At 50.4% G+C, this 21,548-nt stretch overlaps 1 protein-coding gene and 1 long non-coding RNA gene across 2 annotated transcripts; one reads left to right on the top strand and one right to left on the bottom strand.

The window, feature by feature from the left end:
• The first annotated feature begins 12,535 nt into the window (after window positions 1-12,535).
• Window positions 12,536-15,419, top strand: LOC127348529 (uncharacterized). The gene is made up of 3 exons (XR_007879815.2): window positions 12,536-13,269; window positions 14,310-14,525; window positions 14,833-15,419. It is a non-coding gene; the product is annotated as an uncharacterized lncRNA (long non-coding RNA).
• A 32-nt stretch (window positions 15,420-15,451) lies between these two features.
• Window positions 15,452-17,246, bottom strand: LOC127348516 (benzyl alcohol O-benzoyltransferase). The gene is made up of 2 exons (XM_051374521.2): window positions 16,682-17,246; window positions 15,452-16,584 (listed from the first exon to the last, which is right to left on the bottom strand). Exons 1-2 carry the CDS (start codon window positions 17,135-17,137, stop codon window positions 15,688-15,690), a joined length of 1,353 nt encoding a protein of 450 aa, XP_051230481.1. The 5' UTR covers window positions 17,138-17,246; the 3' UTR covers window positions 15,452-15,687.
• Between the last annotated feature and the right edge of the window lie 4,302 nt (window positions 17,247-21,548).

The following is a 21,548-nucleotide window of genomic DNA, read 5'->3' as shown; positions in this document are numbered from 1 at the left end:
ACCGGAAAACCGGTACCAGGGTCACTGTAGCACGTCGGCAAGACTGGTCAAAGATTCTCTAAGGAGCTAGAAGACAAGTATGAGCTAAGCAAAGTAGCTTTAAGCGAAGCCCTGACGCCAAAGGTGGAGGATGACGCCAAAAGCAACCGGGGGCGTCAGCCTCTGTGGTTAAAGAAGCCGGCGCCGCCCTTTTTGAGTAAAGTGACTTTGTAAAAGTAGTTTGTCTAGTCAAAGATGCTGTAAGATGCCATTAGATGCCATTTAGATGCCATTAGGGTTTCTTGCTCTGTAAGCCACCTCTCCCCTATATAAGGAGAGGAGGTAGCCCCATTACGGGCACGATCTGAGGGACGACCTAGCACCTGCGTTCCTGTAACCACAAACCTGTAATTTGCTAAGAGCAATAAAGAGAAAGATCTAGAGCGGAGTTCATCCTTGTGTTCTTCTTCTTGTTTCGCTACCCTTGGTTGTGTTCTTGAGGAAGGCATCCGGAAGTTCATCCAATCTCATCACAAACCCTCCCCCGAATCCTCTAGCGCACATTCGGCCCCAACTTAAGCCATCCTATGGCATCTGCTCGTTCACCACGACGACAGTTGGCGCCCACCGTGGTGTTGCGAGCTGAGCTGGAGGAGCTGGCCAAGGCCCGTAAGGGTGCCGAGGAGAAAGCTGCGCGGCTGGAGGAGGAGCATAAGGAGTGCAACCAGCTGATCCTGCAAACTGATACACTTGCTCACCGTAAGTCCTTTCCTTTTGCATTTTTTACTATTGCCCGCACGCCTTTTTTCTTTCGACCACATTTCCTTCCGGCCTCCTTTTCTTCCGGACTCTTTTCCTTAGCCCTTTTTCTTTCTTTACACAGGCCTCTTTCCGGACTCTCAGAGGTATGCTGTCAAGAAAGTTGACGAGCGCCGCACTGCCCAAGGCCAAGCAAACCTTGCCGTGCCATGGACGCCCTACGACCATCTGGTTGCGCTGAACGCGCGGGTGTCTCACATGCGCGCCATAGATCGCAATTTATCTGACATTCCTGATGTAGCTACCCAGCTCTTCAGGACTCTGTGGCCTGGCGAGGAGGTGCCGGATACTTTCTCCCTCATCAGCGATCGTCTCAGGGGCGCCGGCAAGAGGATCCGCGAGTGGCAGTGTTCTGCTGCCCGCGCTGGAGCAGATTCTGCCCTCCGCGTTGCTTGCTCTTGGTACCCGGAGCTGAACCTGGATGCCCTCACCGGAGTGCGCGAAGGCGCGGAAACCGATCTGGACCCGATTCTTACCGCCAAGCGGCAGGATCGCGCGTACCGTATCGCGGAGTACGCCGATATGCGCACCTTCATCGCTGCTCCCTCAGGTGTCAAGGACTATCTCGACGAGGAGGAGGATGAAGCCGAAGAGGAGCCTCTGGACGACGCTGGTGCTGGCGATGCCCCTCCTGAAGCTCCCGCTGCCTGATTACTTGCCTTAAGTTTTACCCTGTCTTGCTGTTTGGCCCTGCGTGCCTTAAAACAATGTCCTGTTAAATTCTGCCCCGGTATGCCGGGGCTTATGATGTAAAACTTAAAGTCCGCTTTTGGTTGCTGCACAACATTGTATGCCGGTAAGTTATACCGGTAGCTAATTATCTTAAGCTTGTCTTAGCATATTTGCTTTTGGTTTTGCTTTTATCCTGCACTGCAAAGATTTCCAAATTGTTTCCGCATCCAATTTGATGCACACTTGGTTCTTTTGCCTTGGCTCTGCCTGCCTTCTCTGGGCGTTCTTTGGTGTATGAGCACAAGGTTCTTTCACCAAACAAGCATTTTCTTGAACTTAGAAATAACTTCGAAATTTTGCAAAAAACCGGTTTAACCGGGGTTAGTTGAATTTTCCGGATTGTTCTTTCCTGCTCGCCCTCTCTGCAGTTCGTGTGCTTATCCCCTACCGGTTTATCTTGCTTGCCATGAAGCCGGGTTGCGGACAGCAGCAGAGTCGAAGACTCCGGTAGGATTTAGCACACTACTAAACCGGAAAGAAAAAACGTTCAATAAGCAACCGGTAAACTGAAAAAATAAACAAGTTAATGCAACCTTACTGGGGTAGTCCCCGAGATTCATTCAAGGTTCCGGCATCTTTTATTCATAGCATATAAGGTACAAAAAGGAACTTCTTACACCACAACTTCAAGAGTAGAAAGGACGCAGTAGAGCTACGTTCCATGGACGCTTGCTCTCCTCTCCGGACCTGTCCGCCTTTCCTTTTTTCCATTCCTGTGCATCGATCAAGTAATATGCGTCATTGTGAAGCACCTTGCTTACAATGAAGGGACCTTCCCATGGTGGCAAAAGCTTATGCCGGCCTTCAGTGCGCTGCACTAGGCGAAGTACGAGATCTCCTTCCCGGAAAACTCTCGGGTTAACCTTCCGGTTATGATAGCGTCTGAGGTTTTGCTGGTAAATGGTTGTTCTTGCCAAAGCTAGCTCTCTTGCTTCTTCTAGCAAGTCCACATCATTTTCTCTGGCCTCTTTGACCTCTTGCTCAGTATAGAGTTGTACCCTTGGTGAATCATGAATGATGTCAGTCGGTATGACCGCTTCTGCGCCATAAACCATGAAGAAAGGAGTGTATCCGGTAGACCGGTTTGGAGTTGTTCTTATACTCCACAGTACTGATGGTAGCTCATCGAGCCAACATCCCGGTGACTTTTCCACTGCATCAATGAGTCTAGGTTTGATACCGGAAAGTACCAAAGCATTCATTCTTTCCACTTGACCGTTGCCTTGTGGGTGTGCCACTGAGCACAAATCCAACCGGATGTTCTTGTCCTCACAAAACCTTTTGAACTCACCTTGAGCAAAGTTGGTTCCATTGTCAGTGATGATGCTGTGCGGGTATCCATACCGCAAAATGACATCTTTTAAGAACTTTACCGCTGTATGCCCATCACATTTTGCGATAGGTTTTACTTCTAGCCACTTGGTGAATTTATCTACCATAACCAAGATGTGAGTCATGCTGCTTCTTGCAGTCTTGAATGGGCCAACCATGTCGAGGCACCAAACGGCGAACGGCCATGTTAACGGTATTGTTTTTAAACCGGACGCTGGGGTATGATTTTGCCTGGCATACCTCTGGCACCCGTTGCATTTTCTCACTAAATCCTCAGCGTTTTCCAAAGCAGTGGGCCAATAAAACCCATGCTGGAATACTTTCGCTACCAGCGCCCTTGACGAGGCATGATGTCCACATTCTCCTTGATGAATTTCCTCAAGCATTTCTTTCCCCTCTTCCGGTTCCACACATCTTTGAAGGATACCGGTAACGCTTCTCTTGTACACCTCACCATTGATGAATGTGTATGCTTTGGACCTTCTTTGTATTCTCCTTGACTCATTTTCGTCATCCGGCAAGGTGCCGTTGATCAGGAATTCCTTAATAGGTTTAACCCACGACGGTGTCTCTCGAACCAGAAACACCGGTGCATCTATCTCCATGCTATCTACCAGCATCATTTCTTCCGGTATGGGTACAGCAGTCCCCGAGTTTGCCGGAGCAGTCCCCGAGTTTACCGGTGCAGTCCCCGGGTTTATCGGCGCAGTCCCCGAGTTTCCTTCATCAATATCCATGGGTACTACATGCGACTCTGGTACAAAAATTGATTCCGATTCCGGGCTTGGTTTGATCGATGGTGCTCTTAGGTGAGCTAGAGCTATTCCGGGAGGAATTTCTTGCCTGGATGAGCCCAGCTTGGACAAAGCATCCGCGGCTTCATTTTCTGCGTGCGGCACATGGTGAAACTCACACCCTTCGAAGAATCCGGCAATCTTTTGCACGTGAAACCGGTACGAGGCCATGTTGGCATCTTTTGCATCCCAATCTCCGGAACACTGCTGTACCACAAGGTCTGAATCTCCATAGCAAATGATCCGGTGTGCACCGATTTCTTTTGCGACCTTAAGCCCATGGATCAAAGCTTCATATTCAGCGACATTATTCGACGCCCTGAAATGTACTTGCAAAACATACCGGAGGTGATCTCCTTTTGGTGAGGTAAGCACCACACCGGCACCTAGACCCTCTTTGAGTTTGGACCCATCAAAATGCATTTTCCAGTATTCTATCCTCTGATCTGGCGGTTTGTATTGCATCTCCGCCCAATCGACAAGGAAGTCAGCCAAAGCTTGTGATTTTATGGCATCTCTTCTTTCATATACCGGCACGTATGGTGATATTTGGATTGCCCACTTTGCAATCCGGCCGCTGGCGTCTTTGTTGCACATGATATCGGAGATTGGTGCTTCACTCACTACTTTCATAGGATGTTCTTCAAAATAATGCTTGAGCTTTGTGGCGGCCATGTACACGCCATAAGTCATTTTTTGGAAGTGAGGGTAGTTTTGTTTTGAGAAGGAGAGCACCTCGCTCAGGTAGTATACCGGCCTCTGGACGGTTTTTCCTTCCTCTTCTCTTTCAACCACAACTACTACGCTCACAACCCGGTTTGTTGCCGCTATGTATAATAGCATAGGCTCTCTTTCTAGAGGTGAAGCCAGTATAGGTGCTGTGGCTAGCATTGTTTTTAGCTCCTTAAACGCTGCGTCTGCCTGAGGGGTCCAGACGAACGTGTCAGATTTTTTCATGAGAGCATATAGTGGTAGAGCTTTTTCTCCCAACCTGCTTATGAACCGGCTTAGCGATGCCAAGCTACCGGTAAATTTTTGCACATCTTTTAGCTCTCGTGGGACAGTCATTCTTTCTATTGCCCGGATCTTTACCGGATTGACTTCAATGCCCCGGCTTGATACCAGGAAACCGAGCAACTTGCCGGCAGGGACACCAAAGGTGCATTTTGCCGGATTGAGTTTCATCCGGAACCGTCTTAGGTTGTCGAATGTTTGCCGGATGTCATCGATTAAGGTGTTCTTTACCTTAGTTTTTATCACAATGTCGTCTACATAGACTTGCACATTCTTTCCGATTTGATCAAACAAGCACTTTTGCATACAGCGCTGGTACGTTGCACCAGCGTTGCGCAAACCAAAAGGCATAGGAACATAGCAATAAGCCCCATGCGGGGTAATGAACGCAGTTTTTATTTGATCTTCCTTTTTCAAGGGAATCTGGTGGAAGCCGGAATACGCATCCAGGAATGACAACAACTCACACCCAGCAGTTGAATTAATCACTTGATCGATCCGCGGCAAAGCAAAGGGGTCTCTTGGGCAAGCCTTGTTTAGGTTGGTGTAGTCGATGCACATTCGCCACACCTTCGGAGCTTTTGCCTCCAGGTTCTCATCTTTTTTCTTTTCAACCATTACCGGATTGGCCAGCCACTCTGTGTGCGTGACCTCCACAATGAACCCGGCAACGAGCAGTTTTGTCACCTCTTCTCCTATGATCTTCCTTCTATCTTCAGCGAACCGGCGCAAGGGTTGTCGCACCGGCTTGGCATCCTTCCGGACGTTTAAAGAGTGCTCAGCCAGCTCCCTCGGAACACCTACCAAGTCATCAGTTGACCAGGCAAAGATATTCCGATTCTCACGGAGGAAGCTGACGAGCGCGCTTTCCTATGCTTGATCGAGTCCGGCACCGATGCGAACGGTGCGCTCTGGGTAAGCCGGGTCCAGCACAATATCCTTCGTTTCATTCGTCGGCTTGAATGCTGGTGAGCCCAAGTTTCCACTCATTGCCGCTAAGCTCAGCTGTGAGGACTGAGCCAGCGCAACCGCTGTTTGCATCCTTTTCTTTTCCTCCGCGATCACCAGCGATTCCGCTAGGTTTGATCCGGCAGATGCAGTTTCCAGCGAGACTTTATAGTTCCCCACCACAGTCAAGGGTCCACGAGGTGCCGGCATCTTCATCTTGAGGTAAGCCGTATGAGTGGTAGCCATGAAAGCTGCCAATGCTGGTCTTCCCAACAGCGCATGGTAAGGACTGTCTAGATCCACCACCTCAAACTCAACATTTTCAACCCGGCAATTGTCACGGCCTCCAAATGCTACATCCACCCGAACTTTTCCTATCGGGGCACAGGACAAGCCCGGAACGATTCCGTGGAACGTTGTACGCGTTGGCTAAAGCATGTTTTCCGTTATGCCCAGCGTATGCATGGTGTGCTTGTACATGATGTTTATGCTGCTGCCGTTGTCTATCAGCACCTTGCTGAACTTTACTCGAGTTTGTGGCCCTTTCATGATTGGGTCCACAACAAGAGCGTATCCACCCGGATTCGTCATGATCTTAGGGTGATCCTTAAATGACCAGGTAATTTCCTGATCTGACCACAGCATGTATTTGGGTACTGCCGGCATCACAGCATTAACCTCCATGGAGCGGCGGTGCATGCTTTGCCTGTCCGTCGGCTCAGTGACAAAGACAACACAGCACATATCCGGACCCTCGTAAACATTCCGGCCTAAAGGTGCCGGTGGAGGTGGTTGATCATCATCTCGTTCCACCCGGTTAACTTGCTGGTACTGCTGCCGGTTTGGCTGCACCGGTAAGGCGTTTGCCCCGGTAAGTGGTGGTGGTGGCGGTAGCTGTTGTTGCCGCGGCATGTCTTGTGGTGGTTGTGCATCTTTCACCGTTCCCTTTTGCATCAAGTACTTGGTCCAGGTACAATCCTTCGTCAGGTGGTTTGACGGGTGTGCCGGATTCGGTGTGTGCCACCGGCATGGTTGGTCCATGGCAGCTTCCATGGTGTATTTTGCGGGTTCTTGCCAGTTTCTTTTCTGGACCCAGGGTTTCTTTTCTACCCATTGTTTCTTAGGACCCACCCACGGCTGCGATCCGGTTCTTTGCCTCTGACTGCCGTTGGCCTCAGAGTTTTCCTGCACAGCAGCAACTTGCTGCGGACCATACCTTCGATCTGGAAAAATCTTCTCTTCTGGGTTGACTACTAAGTCAAACCACTGCATATCTGGGTTGACCAGTGGCCATAGCTCGTCGAATATCATCTTGACATAGTCCAAGAGGGCAAAACATCAAACATGCCAAGATGGCAAAATTTCAATCCGGTATACGCCAAGAAGGCTATACACACCGGTATGTGACAAGCCCAAGAGGCCAAAATGTCAAACATGCCAAGATGGCAAAATTTCAATCCGGTATACGCCAAGAAGGCTATACACACCGGTATGTGACAAGCCCAAGAGGGCAAAATGTCAAACATGCCAAGATGGCAAAATTTCAATCCGGTATACGCCAAGAAGGCTATACACACCGGTATGTGACAAGTCCAAGAGGGCAAAATGTCAAACATGCCAAGATGGCAAAATTTCAATCCGGTATACGCCAAGAAGGCTATACACACCGGTATGTGACAAGTCCAAGAGGGCAAAATGTCAAACATGCCAAGATGGCAAAATTTCAATCCGGTATACGCCAAGAAGGCTATACACACCGGTATGTGACAAGCCCAAGAGGGCAAAATGTCAAACATGCCAAGATGGCAAAATTTCAATCCGGTATATGCCAAGAAGGCTATACACACCGGTATGTGACAAGTCCAAGAGGGCAAAATGTCAAACATGCCAAGATGGCAAAATTTCAATCCGGTATATGCCAAGAAGGCTATACACACCGGTATGTGACAAGCCCAAGAGGGCAAAATGTCAAACATGTCAAGATGGCAAAATTTCAATCCGGTATACGCCAAGAAGGCTATACACACCGGTATGTGACAAGCCCAAGAGGGCAAAATGTCAAACATGCCAAGATGGCAAAATTTCAATCCGGTATACGCCAAGAAGGCCATACACACCGGTATGTGACAAGCCCAAGAGGGCAAAGTGTCAAACATGCCAAGATGGCAAAATTTCAATCCGGTATACGCCAAGAAGGCTATACACACCGGTATGTGACAAGCCCAAGAGGGCAAAATGTCAAACATGCCAAGATGGCAAATTTTCAATCCGGTATACGCCAAGAAGGCTATACACCGATATGTGACAAGCCCAAGAAGGCAAAATGTCAAACATGCCCAAGATGGCAAAATCTATTCCGGTAAACGCCCAAGAAGGCTATATACCGGTATAAAAAAAAAGATGCCGGTTTCTTGGCAAGTTCGCACTAAGAACTGCGTTCTCAACCCGAAACTCGGGGACTGGCTATGCCGGTTTTTTGTTTCCAGCAAAGTTTCGCGCTAAGAACTGCGTTCTCAACCCAAAACTCGGGGACTGGGAGGATGTACATATAAGCTGGGAAGTTGAAAACCGGCATAGATTTGAAAGATGAAGCTTTGAAGTTTAAGGTGTGCGGCTTACCACCACGTTGCCGCTGGCATCGTGCCAAGTGGTGTCAAACTCCTTGACGACGCGCGTAAGCTGGCTCAAGTGCTGCGCCATGCTCCGCGAACCGGAAGTAACAACGACCGGAAGCTTGTCCTTGCCCGGGCCGCGGGTAGCCGGAGACAACTCCGCCTGGTTCCACTTCTCAGCGTTTTCTAGCAGCGGGCCCAGGTTGACCTCGCCGCGGTTGAGCTCAGTGATCCGGCCCGGCTGCGCTGAGACCTTCTCGCCGGCTTCCCTTGCGGCGCGCCCAGTATGGGCAAATGCAAGGGTGCAAACCGGAAGGCTGTGATGATAAGGTTCACCCGAAGGAGACCGAAATCTGGTTCTTCCTCTTTCGGCCTGAGGGCGCTTGGCAGCCGGAGCAGCGCTGCTTCTGGCATCAAAAGCCGAAGCCTTCTGCACTATGGAAGCCGGAGGATCCCCGACTTTGGCACCAATGGAAGTCACGTGCTATAGCACCGAGGGTTACCAGTCGGCTGAAATCGGCGCCACAAAGAAAGCACAAGATAACGCAAGTGATGTAAATACCTCAAGCACAACACAGTCGTTGTCATCATAGCCGGAACCGGCGGCCCGAGTTCCGGAAGGGTCACATGGATCCGGTGCGCCACATTAACTGCGCGAGGGAGACGAAGGATTTGAAGCCTGACGCTGGCACGTCAGAAACAGTGCGTATGTCTCTGACAGGCACTGCTCCCCACATATTCTCGACTTCACCGAGAAAGTTTTTGACAACAAAGATAACGGAGCAAAGATACCGGAGCAAGTATACCAAAGCTGAATTCGGTGTGATGAGATGGTTTCGGTAGAGACGCCGGAAGGTTTTCAACTAGACGCCGGAAGGTTTAAACCGGTACCTTGAGAAAATAGAACCTGGCATGGTCCGTTGGGTAGGATCCACCGGACTATACCAGCTTTGGGGACTAATGTTGGGGGGATGACCCCCGGTATGCCAAAGGCATGCCAAACCGGATGGTATGAGCCATCAAGATACCGGTTTAATATTGATACCGGACATGGTCGTCTCTAACCAAAGATACCGGATAAAAGAATAAGATACCGGATTGAAGAGTAAACCGGATTATGATGGCTGAGTTCAACAGTGTTGGATGAAACAATCCGGTATACCATGAGCAAAGATACCGGATCAAAGATACCGGATCAAAGATACCGGATCAAAGATACCGGATCAAAGATACCGGTAAAAAGATACCGGCATAACAGGCAAAGGTACCGAAAAACCGGTACCAGGGTCACTGTAGCACGTCGGCAAGACTGGTCAAAGATTCTCTAAGGAGCTAGAAGACAAGTATGAGCTAAGCAAAGTAGCTTTAAGCGAAGCCCTGATGCCAAAGGTGGAGGATGACGCCAAAAGCAACCGGGGGCGTCAGCCTCTGTGGTTAAAGAAGCCGGCGCCGCCCTTTTTGACTAAAGTGACTTTGTAAAAGTAGTTTGTCTAGTCAAAGATGCTGTAAGATGCCATTAGATGCCATTTAGATGCCATTAGGGTTTCTTGCTCTGTAAGCCACCTCTCCCCTATATAAGGAGAGGAGGTAGCCCCATTACGGGCACGATCTGAGGGATGACCTAGCACCTGCGTTCCTGTAACCACAAACCTGTAATTTGCTAAGAGCAATAAAGAGAAAGATCTAGAGCGGAGTTCATCCTTGTGTTCTTCTTCTTGTTTCGCTACCCTTGGTTGTGTTCTTGAGGAAGGCATCCGGAAGTTCATCCAATCTCATCACAAACCCTCCCCCGAATCCTCTAGCGCACATTCGGCCCCAACTTAAGCCATCCTATGGCATCTGCTCGTTCACCACGACGACACCAACACACCTAATACACTTGTCAGATGTATAGGTGCACTAGTTCGGCGAAGAGATAGTGAAATACAAGTAATATGGATGATTATAAGTAGTAATTGCAATCTGAAATAAAAATGGCAGCAAGCGAACATGTAGCAGAACTTGTTGGAAACGGTGTTTCAATGCTTAGAAACAAGGCCTAGGGATCATACTTTCACTAGTGGACACTCTCAACAATGATCACGTAATTGAATAAATAAATACTACTCTCAAACACTCTCTTGTTGGATGACAAACACCATTCATTGTGTAGGGCTACAAAGCACACCTCAAGCCGGAGTAAACAAGCTCCACAACTTCATAAAGGAATCACACACGATGCACACACTGTCACCATCACACCGTGGAGAGTAACTCCGGAGTTCATATTAAAGTAACCTCTAGAGTGCATAATAGACAAGAGTAACATCTACATATTCAACTAGATCACAAAGCTCATGATCACATAAAGATCACACCATGGGAGAGAGAGATGAACCATATAGCTACCGGTAGAGCCCTCAGCCTTGGGGGAGAACTACTCCCTCCTCATCATGGGAGACATCAACGACGATGAAGATGGCGATGGAGTCGATGGAGATGGATTCCGGGGGCACTTCCCCGTCCCGGCGGCGTGCCGGAACAGAGACTTCTGTCCCCCGAACTTGGCTTCGCGATGGCGGCGGCTACGTAACTTTTCGTGGAGGAAGACCGATGCCCTTAGATTTTTCGCATCTGGGAGAATATATAGGCGAAGGGGCAGCGTCGGGGGAGCCAGGGTGTGGCCTCCCCACACCCTGGGCGCGCCAGGAGGGTTGGCCGCGCCGCCCTATGGGGTGGCCCCCTGCTGGCCGTCTCCGACTCTTCTTCGATGTTCTGGAACCCTCCGTGGAAAATAGGGCCGTGGGCTTTTGTTTCGTCCAATTCCGAGAATATTTCCTGTGTAGGATTTCTGAAACCAAAAACAGCAGAAAACAGGAACTGGCACTTCGGCATCTTGTTAATAGGTTAGTCCCGGAAAATGCATAAAAATGGTATAAAGTGTGAATAAAACATGTAGGTATTGTCATAATATAAGCATGGAACATCAGAAATTATAGATACGTTGGAGACGTATCAATAACTCAAAGAATCTATGGATGAATCGTACGATGGAAATTTTACTCGACTCTACGATTCAAACAAAATCACGGGGACTACTGACATAGGCATCCCGGATGGGCCTACCGAAGAAGGTACCCGGGGTTTACTGAAGGCCAACGACCCGAAGGTTATGAAGCCCGGAAGCCCACTAAAGTATCGACTATGGTAAATAGAGATAAATTAGGAATAAAGAGACTTGTAATTACACGGGACGAACTCAAAGAGTCTCCCAGTATTTGTAACTTGTATAACAAGTTCATCTGTTGCTTTAGTAGCTTCACACGAGCTCTTGTCATAGATCCAATCCTGACTTCATTGAACTTGAACTTCACAGCAACATTATCTTCATTTTGTAATGACGGCGGTAGTGGTTCGGTAGGGATGTCCTTATCAAACACAACTCATGGGTAGCGTGTCACAATAGTGGATATATTTTGTACTATTGTATCGTTCGTTTTGTGATATATCTTTGTAGCTAGCTAAAGATCCCATCATATCCATTAATTTTTTTACAAGAAAAAAACTCCCTCAAACTTTTTCTTAGAAGAAAAAAAAAACACCCTATTGTAGCTGTTGATCCGCTTCCCGTTCTGTCAAGCTGATTTCATATGCTAGGACACCTTTCATTTCTTACTAGTAAAGGTGCACGTGCAATGCACGTCATAAAAATATACAATACAATTTTTTTTTTATAAATCTTACTTCTTTTTGGGCGTGTATTTTTACCAATGCGACTTAAATAGTTCCGATGACCCAGCGATGTAAACATATCCACGATCCGACATCTCATCACTTAAAATCCGTAATGCACAAAAATATTATAAATTAATTTAATGAAAAATACTAAAATCAACAACCAACCATTATTATTCACTTTTTATGATTCAATAATGCTTCATTCGTTGGCAGGGATAATATATTGTTTATAGCTTCAATCCTTTCACACTTCAAAATATGTACTTTCCAGCGACTCAAAACCATCCAACATATGCATTGTACAACATTGACATAAAATTTGATGTGCAAAGTTTGTACAAATGAGCATGGTCAATACAAATAGTCATCAAGGAGATTCAAATTCATAAAATAATGGTAAAGTAACATTTTTTAAATCCTTAAAAGTCGCCCTCCATGGAATAAAAAAATGATGTCACCTTGTTGTTGTTCAAAGTACACGCACGCGCATACGATCAAAGTATCAAACATGTGTGCCGGACCCTTCCAAAAATTTCCCCGAGAAAAGAAAATCGCAAACCCGCGCCCCTTTCTCCTCATTATCTCCCTCGGTCGCTCACACAAAATTAGACAAGCCCACACTCCAATTTCTTTTTTTTTGCAAATCCCCCACACACCAATCTGTATGCACAAACCCGCTCCCCACTGGGTAGTACTGTACTTCTCACCGTCTCCAGCTCCTTCCATCCACCTACCAAGTACCAACGCCCTGAGCCACCTCCCATGTCCCCCAGCTGCTCCGGCGACGGCGAGTTCCGGCTCACCCTCATCTTCCCCTCCGCGCCCCGGAGAGATCATGGTCTTCTTCACTGTCTCCCTGTCGCTCCGGCGATGGCGTCCTGCGCTCCTCACCTGCCTGGAAATCGCCCCGGCGAGGTCCGTCACCCCCTCACCTACCTACCCACAGCCCCAGCGTGGTCCTGCACTCCTGCGCCCCTCGCCTTTCTCCCCGCCGATCCGAGCTCGTCTGGTCCTCACTCCCCAACACTGCCGCCAGCTCGAGCTCGGCAGCATACTCGCGGGCGACCCAGCGTAGGCACCGATGGATGAGCAGGCGCGGGGACTTCTCCACCGGATTACCTTGCACGGCCACAGTGCGTTCGGGGGACCCACACAGCCCACCTCTTCCTCCTGTTGTACAAGCAGATTAACCGGAGATCGCGGAGGGACGCTTTCTCCGGTGAATGGTCGACACCATTGCTCCAGCGAATGGTCAGCGCCCCTCCAAGTTGATGGTGTTGAACCATTGATCACCCTGCAGCTCACTGGTCGACGATGCGCAGGTATATATTTCTGACTGGCCCTTCACCCTTTAATTGTAATTCATTGTGACCTGTAGTCTTGCCAATTACTTGGATAAATATCTATATAATCACAATACTTGCTGTTGTAGTGTCTATTGTCTTGCTTGGTTCATGTCAAACCAAGGAATTAGTTTTGTGATAATTGGACAGTGTGTACTTTAATCGTTCTCAACTGCAAGGTTGCAAGTGTAGATCGCCAGAAGCATGTGCAAGTGTGTTGTGTGTGTGTACCTGTGGTTGGGTTGTCGTGTGCGCTCATCTTAGGAATTTTGTGAGATAGTGGGGTGAATTGGTTTTCATTAAAAAAATGAGGATATGCTATGAATCTGTAGAAATTTAGCTAGATTGTGGAGTGAATTGATTTTGAACAGTACTTTCCAATTGATATATATACTTGGTTAGATTTAATCTCTGATGAGGTCAACATCCCACTCCTCCTCTGCTAATAAAATAAGGACAAGTACCATGAAAAAGTACTTTGACCATATCTACTATTTGTTGTTATACCTCGGAAAGAGCATGTCCACTATCTGCACTTTCATGTACTTTGTTTTATTCTCATAAATGTATCTATTTCTAACAATCTTGTGTCAACAGCCTGTTGAACTATGCTTGTGGTTAATTACCTTTTCTGAGACGGTCTATTCTTGGTATGGTAATTTACTTGGGAGATACCATACTTATAATTTGTGCAATCAGTAAAGGATAAAATAGATTTACTTCAAATATGTGAGTCAATATATGTGCTTTATGCTGTAACTTTGCTGGATCATGTTATGGTGATTATTTTGTGAGGCACATGCCATTGTCTCAAATGGGCTGATCTATAAAAATACCGGAGTGCCCAGTTAAGTTTGATCTTTTGTGCACCAGGATGTAATCACACTTGCAATATGTTTAGTTTAGTTGACCTTGCCTTGTCATTTCATTAATGTTTTATTTTCTACAATGTATAAAACTTGTTCATAATAATTTGACACGGTTGAAATTTAACAAGCCGATGGTCTTATTTTTGGCAGATACCAAAACTCAGTTTCTGGATGGGCGAGTTGTATTCACAAAGCAAGGAAAGCCTGTAATGCCACTGAAGGATCCAACATCTGATATATGACTATCATTGCACTCAAAGGTTCTGTTCTGGTTCAGAAAATTCGTGAAAAGGAGAGCCAGTGTTTCTGGGATCTTGTTGGATCTAATCTTGGAATTATATTGGGTGTTGAGAGAACGTCTGCAAGGTAACTGCTGCCACATTTTATGTATATCTCAAAATGTGTTAAAATCTCATATTTTTTATTTGCATACCGCTCCCTATCCCTCTGCCTTTTGACCTCTTTAGAATCTGCATACACATGACAAGTTAGTATGCCAGCTAATAACGAATGTCAGATAGTAAGCGTGCACGTGCAATGCACGTCTTGTCCTATGTCATAAAAACATATATTGTGATCTTCTATCATGTATTTTAACGCTGATATGCAGATAATTGCGTTCAGCCAACGTAAGAGCCCTGATTCAATAATTTGATTCTGAGTAATGGTGCAGGTCATAGTTTACCAGAAAGTGATCAGGTAAACAGTGGTGGAACCGCTGGGAAGAAGTGCAGCTGCTTGCGTCCTGCTGGAGCCTGTCACGTGGCGTCGGCGTGAGGGCGATATGGCGGCAGGTTGACGACGGCGACAGGACTGCGTGGTGGAACGCGAGAACGGCGAGAGGAAAGCGCGCTGGACGGCGAGAATTGCTGCTGGGCGGCAACGGCGAGAGGAAGGCGTGACTGACGGGACGGCGAGAACGGCGAGAGGAAGGTGTCTTGGACGGCGAGAACTGCTGCTGGGCGAGACGTGCTGCGGGGAGAACGGCGAGAGGAAAGCGCGCTGGACGGCGAGAATTGCTGCTGGGCGGCAACGGCGAGAACGGCGAGAGGAAGGTGTCTTGGACGGCGAGAACTGCTGCTGGGCGAGACGTGCTGCGGGGTTTGACGAACGGTTACGTGATATGTTCCTGTATCGATCGATGTCCTTTTTTTTCCTGTGGAGCGCTAGAGCAGACGTGGTCTGCTGGTTTGCTCCCATCAAAGATGTAATAGATCTCAGCTATTGGATAGGTGGATTGAAGGGTTGAGATTGGTTGGATGGGACGCTCTCGCTCTTTTAAAGTAGGGGAGATTAGTCGAGTAAAAATACATACAATTTGTACGGACAAAACATGTTATAAATGTGTTATACTGTTCGTGCATGCCAGACAAAGATAAACGATTAAATAAGCACATGAGAAAGTCTTAATATGTCAGAGATAGAATGGCACATTGGCACCAATGGCGAGGTACTTTGTGGTACGCGATGACGTATGTGTTATAGTGGTAGGCATACTTGCACACGACGTACGTAGGTATACTTGCGCCTAGACGATCTCTGCGGTGAGGCCTTGGACCTCGAGCTGGAACTTGTCCATGGCGTCCTTGGGCAGGCAGATGGGCACCACCGTGCCCTCCTCCCCCTTGCCGTTCTTGGACCTGGAGAAGTAGTTGGTCACGCCGGGCAACGGCCCCTCGCCGCCCTTGGCCGGCCCGCCGTACACGGGCTCGCCCCACCCGAAGTCCACGCTCTTGAACCCGGCGTGGCTCACGTCGGAGACGATGTACGTCCGGGAGAGCGCGAAGAGGGGCCGGCCACGGAGCACCATCAGGTCCGCCACCGACAGCAGGTAGTCGTACGTCACGGCGGACTTGGCCTTCTTCACCAGCTCCAGCGCGTATCCCAGCCCGCCCGCGCACAGCTCCCCGGCCGTGGTCGCCGCCACGGAGAAGGCGAACGCGTTCCCGTAGAAGCCCTCGGGGAGCGGCACGTCGGCGCGGCCCCGCGCGTTCACGATGAAGGACAGGCGCACCTCCTCGTCGGCGCCGTACCCGAGCGCCGCCGTGCGGCCCAGCCAGATGCAGGCCGCCACCAGCTCGAACCGGGAGCTCCGGCCCATGTGCGGCGGCGCGCGCTGCCGCAGCCCCGCGATCTCGCGTGGCCCGAAGAAGAACGGGACGCGCGCCATGTCGCCGGCCGGCGTCGACAGCATCCTGTCCGCGCCGCCCGCCGGCTCGCTGTACTCGGTGTGCGTGTACGACGGCTGCGGGGGTTGCCGCGCCATGAACATCTCCCTGCCCCACGCCGGCGGCACCGACGGCCCGGGCTCGCCGCGCGCCAGCTCGCAGATGACCTTCTCGAACTCCATGCCGCCCGGCGCGTCCACCATGCAGTGACAGAACCGCTGCCCGAAGATGAAGCCCCCACACTTGAGCCTCGTCACCTGCAATTCATATGTAACAAGGGCATCGTTAATTGCTCATCACAATAACTCTGACCGGTATCAGATGACTGCCATGTGTACGTACAACTGTACATACCTGAATGTAGAGCAAGGGGCGGTCGATGACGGGCTCGACGCCGGCGACGGTGGTGGCCTCCAGTAGTATGAACTGCTCGAAGCAGGGGAAGGGCGGGCTCTGCACGTCCCCGAAGTCTTCGGCGGTGAGGTCGGCATCGGCTTCGACGAACATGACGCCCTGCGCCTCGCAGTCCACCACGAGCTTCCTGCCAGCCTCCTCGCGGATGCGGCCGGCTAGCGGGTAGTATGGGACGAGCGCCCTAGCCAGCGCCTCCCAGATTACGGCGGCAGGGTCCACGCCCTGCTTGGATGGGTCGGCGCGGTACAGGTGGATGCCCGAGCTGTAGAACCGCATGCCCTCGGCGTCGTCGAGGTCCGACAGCGCCTTCGTCTCCGTCGGCGTCGGCGCCGCGGGCGACACCAGCACCGGCTCGCCCCGTCGTACCGTGAATGCCGGGAGGATTGGCGACGCCATTGAGTTGAGAGCGAGCTGGCTGGAGATTTTGTGTAGCGTGTGTACTACGTAAGAGCTGAAAGTGTAGTTGGTTGTGGAGACGTGCTGCTGAGTGGAGTGTGTTTTTTAGGACGGGGACATGATCGACTTTGGGGTTGGTGCCCAATTCCACGGGCAGTGCCGCAGTGGGCACTGGGCAGTAGGTGCACTGCGATCAGTAGTGGGCGCTGGTGGAGTTGCCATTCGGAAGCAAAGACCCAGGACGCACGTGACCAAAGTAGTCATAATTACTCACTCCATTTTTTATTTATATTATACTTCACGTTCTGGGTCAGTCAAGTCAAAACTTGGTCAAATTTAAATAAAAATATAGCAAAATATATGAACATCTAAAGTACCAAAGCATATAGTATGAAAAAGTAATTTATAATGATTCTAACAATATGGTCTCTCTGTTTCAATGAACTAGATGAACGCCCCGCGCGTTGCTGCGGGACATCTATGGGAACACAAAGGCATACAACTGAAATAAGCATTGATTGACAAAGGTTTGCAAGTGAATTGTTTTTATATTCATAAGAAGCATGATTCCACAAACTCTTAATGTTGCATAAAAATGTACATTTTCCTCAACCCATTTATGGGTATATCAATTCAGTACGGTGTACTTCCCAAATGCATATGGAAAGAAACTTGTCTAAGAAATTGTCAATTATAGCAAATTGTAGAAATAACTATGGCGAACCTACATCTCTGTTTCTATTCCATACTGTCTTCAACCATGCAGAAGAAAGACCTCCCATGTTGTGCTTTAGGAAATAATTGATAATCCACCTGGGATGCAAAATGAATCAGAGATAACAGATGAACACATGCTTGTGCTGTAAAAAAATAAACTATATATTTATATATGCATGCTGATGGTGATATCATCAAAACAATTTTTTTAAAATAACGGTTCTCATAGAACACCAAAATAGGCATGTCAGAACAACATGGTTCAAAGGATTATTAGCCACCAAAATATTTGTAAGACGTGTGTTCAGGAATGCCATGAACAACACAAAACAACCAGGAAAATTTAGATATTAAATAGACATATATTGTGCAAACATGGTCATATAATTCACACCTGAAGTATATGTGTCGCGTAGCCGAGTTAATTCGTATCATATACTGTGCAAAGATGGTCATATAATTCACACCTAAAGTATACAGTATGTGCTATGTAGCCTAGTTAACTCGTATGTATACACGAAAGAACATGGCAAAGATGTACCAGAAATATTATAGCAGAACAATTCAGTTCTTCATTGACAACCACGCTACTGCGTAGTTCAAGGTTAATATACACCACCACTTAATAAACTTGTTAACCAACGTTTTGATAGAATCGTCAACCATAGAAATAACAAACATAAGAATAGAAATGAAGTGATTGCATGTCCAGGTTGGATTAATAGACATAGAAGATTAGTTGATGGAATCAGTGCCTTAAAGGTCTTTAGATATGCAGATTACATGATATATGACCATAAAGAAATAAGGAAAATACATACATATATCTGAATTGGATATCCCTTCGTTTGTGTATGTATATAGAAACCGAATATGCCCAGCAGAATTTGTGCACAAATGCTGCAATAGATAGAATTGACATGTAAACATGTGAATCATTCAGAAAACTTGTAGTGGTCCTAAAAGGGCAAAGAGATGAGTATAACATAAGGTGCAAAAGACAATCGACGTGGTAACAGTGCCTGCCATCGGTGAGGGAGAACCTCATGTGCTCTGGCGACGCAATAGGCGACGCGGGAGCCCCGCCCGTCGCTGCTCCGGCAGCCGGCGGCCAGAGCCCACCCCCAGCCACATCCCCCGCCGCCTCCGCCTCGCCTAGCCAAAGCCCTCTCTTGCTCGCCACCTCCGCGGCTGCTCCGCCTGGCGGCGGTCCCTCCGAAGGCCCGCTTCCTGCGGTCGGCGGTGCTGCAACCTCCAGCCGCCTCCGCTCACGTCGCTGCGTAGTGCCAGGTGAGGTGTTCCAAGGTTTCGTCCTCTCCCGTTTCGCCTCCCTGGTCACCGTCTCCCCGCGTTTTCCTTTGATCTTGGGTGAGATCTGGGTGACCCCGCCCTTCGTCTCGCCCTGCTTCTCCGTGACCACCATGGGAGAGATCCTCTCCTTCTTCCTCTGCGGGTCCGACGGTCGCCTTTCTCCCTCCGCCGTTGCTACCAACGTTTTTCACGTCCTCGTCGCTTCGCCGGCGGTTGCTTCCTTCATCGTCTCCGCCGGGCCGAAGCACTGCGAGCGTTTTGGCCTTGGTTTCCATGGTTCGCTCGGCTCTGCGGTGGGGGCCGCTGCCGAGCTATCCGAGGCTGCCCCACCTGTCATCCGCTCGCATGCGCGTCGCAGACGTCGCTCAAAACCCGTTTGGTCGCGTCTTCCCGCGTTTTCGGTTGGGTTTGGTGGAGAGGGTTTATTACCGCTGCCCCGTGCCCATATTTTAGCAAGCCCTTCGTCGCCGAACGCCGTCCCGTCAGAGGTCTCTTCCTCCTTCAAGGAAGACGCGTTCTCTGCGCCCCTATCTCCCTCCACCGGAGTCCCGCGGCCTGCCCATGCTGCTCTCGAGTCCAGCGCCATCCCAGGATCTCCGGCAGCACGATCGTCTGCTGAGATCAATGCGCTCACCAGCCCCGCTCCCCGCTCCTATTTGGAGGCCGCTCGGTGCCCGGCTGCTCCCCAACCCAAGACACCGTCCCCCCCTCTAAACCCTAAACCTGAGCCTTGACGGCTGTTTTCGCTGTCTCTCCTCCCTCCACCTGGTGCGTGAGTGCCGTGATCCAATCCGCTGCCGTGGTTGTGGCCGATCGGGCCACTGGCTCCGCGAGTGCACGATGCCGTTCCCGCAACCCACCTTTGTGCCCACCGTCACCACTCCTCCGCCGCCGGCCGCGCCGCGTCGCCCCGCTACGCCTTACCCCTCGGCCCTCCCATCGCCGCTCCCCTTCTCTGTTGGTGGCCGCCGTGCGCGCTCGGCGTCTCCGGCGAGGCGTGCTAGCCCTCTCTTTGAGGTTGGCGAGTCCTCGCGCCAGAACGCGGCCCCGGCGGTTGAGAGGGTGATCCCCATGGTGGAGCCGCCTCGCCACGGTCTCCCCGATCCTGGGCCCCTTGCAGATGACGAGGAGGAGGTCGAGTCGGACGACTCCGCTTTCGAGCCTCCTGCAGAAGTTTTCATGCCGCCCGGTGACATGGAGGCCGCGCGTCGCATGGCGGTCGTGTTCATCGACGCGCTCCCTCCCTTCACCTCTCCCTCAAGTGCTTTCGCGGAAGCCATCTTCACTGAGCTCCCAGGTCTGCACGTCACCGGCGTGGGCTCGTCGATCGGCGACCTCTACGCGCGGTTTCTGTCGGAAGAGGACCGTGAGTTAGCCATGCTCCACCAGCCATTTCACCTGGATGGCGCCACCTTTCACCTTGTGCGCGAGGAAGAGGATGATCGCATCCCGTGCGACATGCCGTGGGTGGCGCTCGTCCTGGCCCGACGCGTGCCGGTCGAGCATCTGAGCAACCTCGGCGTCGCCGCCTCCTTCAGCTCCTTTGGGGAAACCCTGGAGTTGGATGCGGCCTCCATCTCCGGCACGGACTGCGCGGCTGTGCGCGCTGTTGTTCGCCTCAAACGCGAGCGCTTCGTCCCAAACGAGGTGCTCCTCTCCCGCAAACCCTGGGACTCGCGTCTGATCTCTATCCGCAAGATCCGTGTCTGGCGGCTGCAGGACTCTTACGACAGCGACGGGGAGTACGTGCCCTTCTTTCGCATGCCCCGCCGCCCCTCTTTCACCGTCGCCACGGCGGGCTGCCGCTCGTTCCAGCGCGGCTCCCCCTGCTCCTCATGCGGATGACGAGTCGCGTGGTGAGCGTGGTGGAGGCGACCGTGACGATGCCCTTGATAGCCATGCTGCTCTCCTCGCCATGCTGGACAGCATGGCCAGCTCACCAGGTGGCTCCCTGCCCTCCCCACCCCGGTCCTCGTCCTCCTCGGCTTCCCTGACCATCACCTGGTGCTCCGTGGTGGGCTCGGAAGGGGGCGCCGACTCGCTCCGCTCTGGCCCACCCCTCGCTGTCACCAGACGCCGTGGCGTGGTGATCACGGAGCTTGACTCCGACTCCGATGCTCCTCCCTTGGCCAGCGCAGGTGGAGCTGCGCCAGTGCCTCCTCCTCCTCAAGTCAAGTGGAGCTCTCGTCTGGCTCTTAAGGAGCCCCCGCACTACGAGCCCGTCGAAGCCCGTGCCATGAAGCTGCGCGGCCTGAAGGACTGATGGCGTGTACAACACACGTCCGATGGGAACCCCAAGAGGAAGGTATGATGCGTACAGTAGCAAGTTTTCCCTCAGAAAGAAACCAAGATTTATCGAATCAGGAGGAGCCAAGAAGCACGT

This window comes from Lolium perenne, chromosome 1 (assembly GCF_019359855.2).
Source record: "Lolium perenne isolate Kyuss_39 chromosome 1, Kyuss_2.0, whole genome shotgun sequence".
NCBI lineage: Eukaryota > Viridiplantae > Streptophyta > Magnoliopsida > Poales > Poaceae > Lolium > Lolium perenne.
The sequence above is the reverse complement of the archived record's forward strand: the minus strand, read 5'-3'. Positions and strand labels throughout refer to the sequence as shown.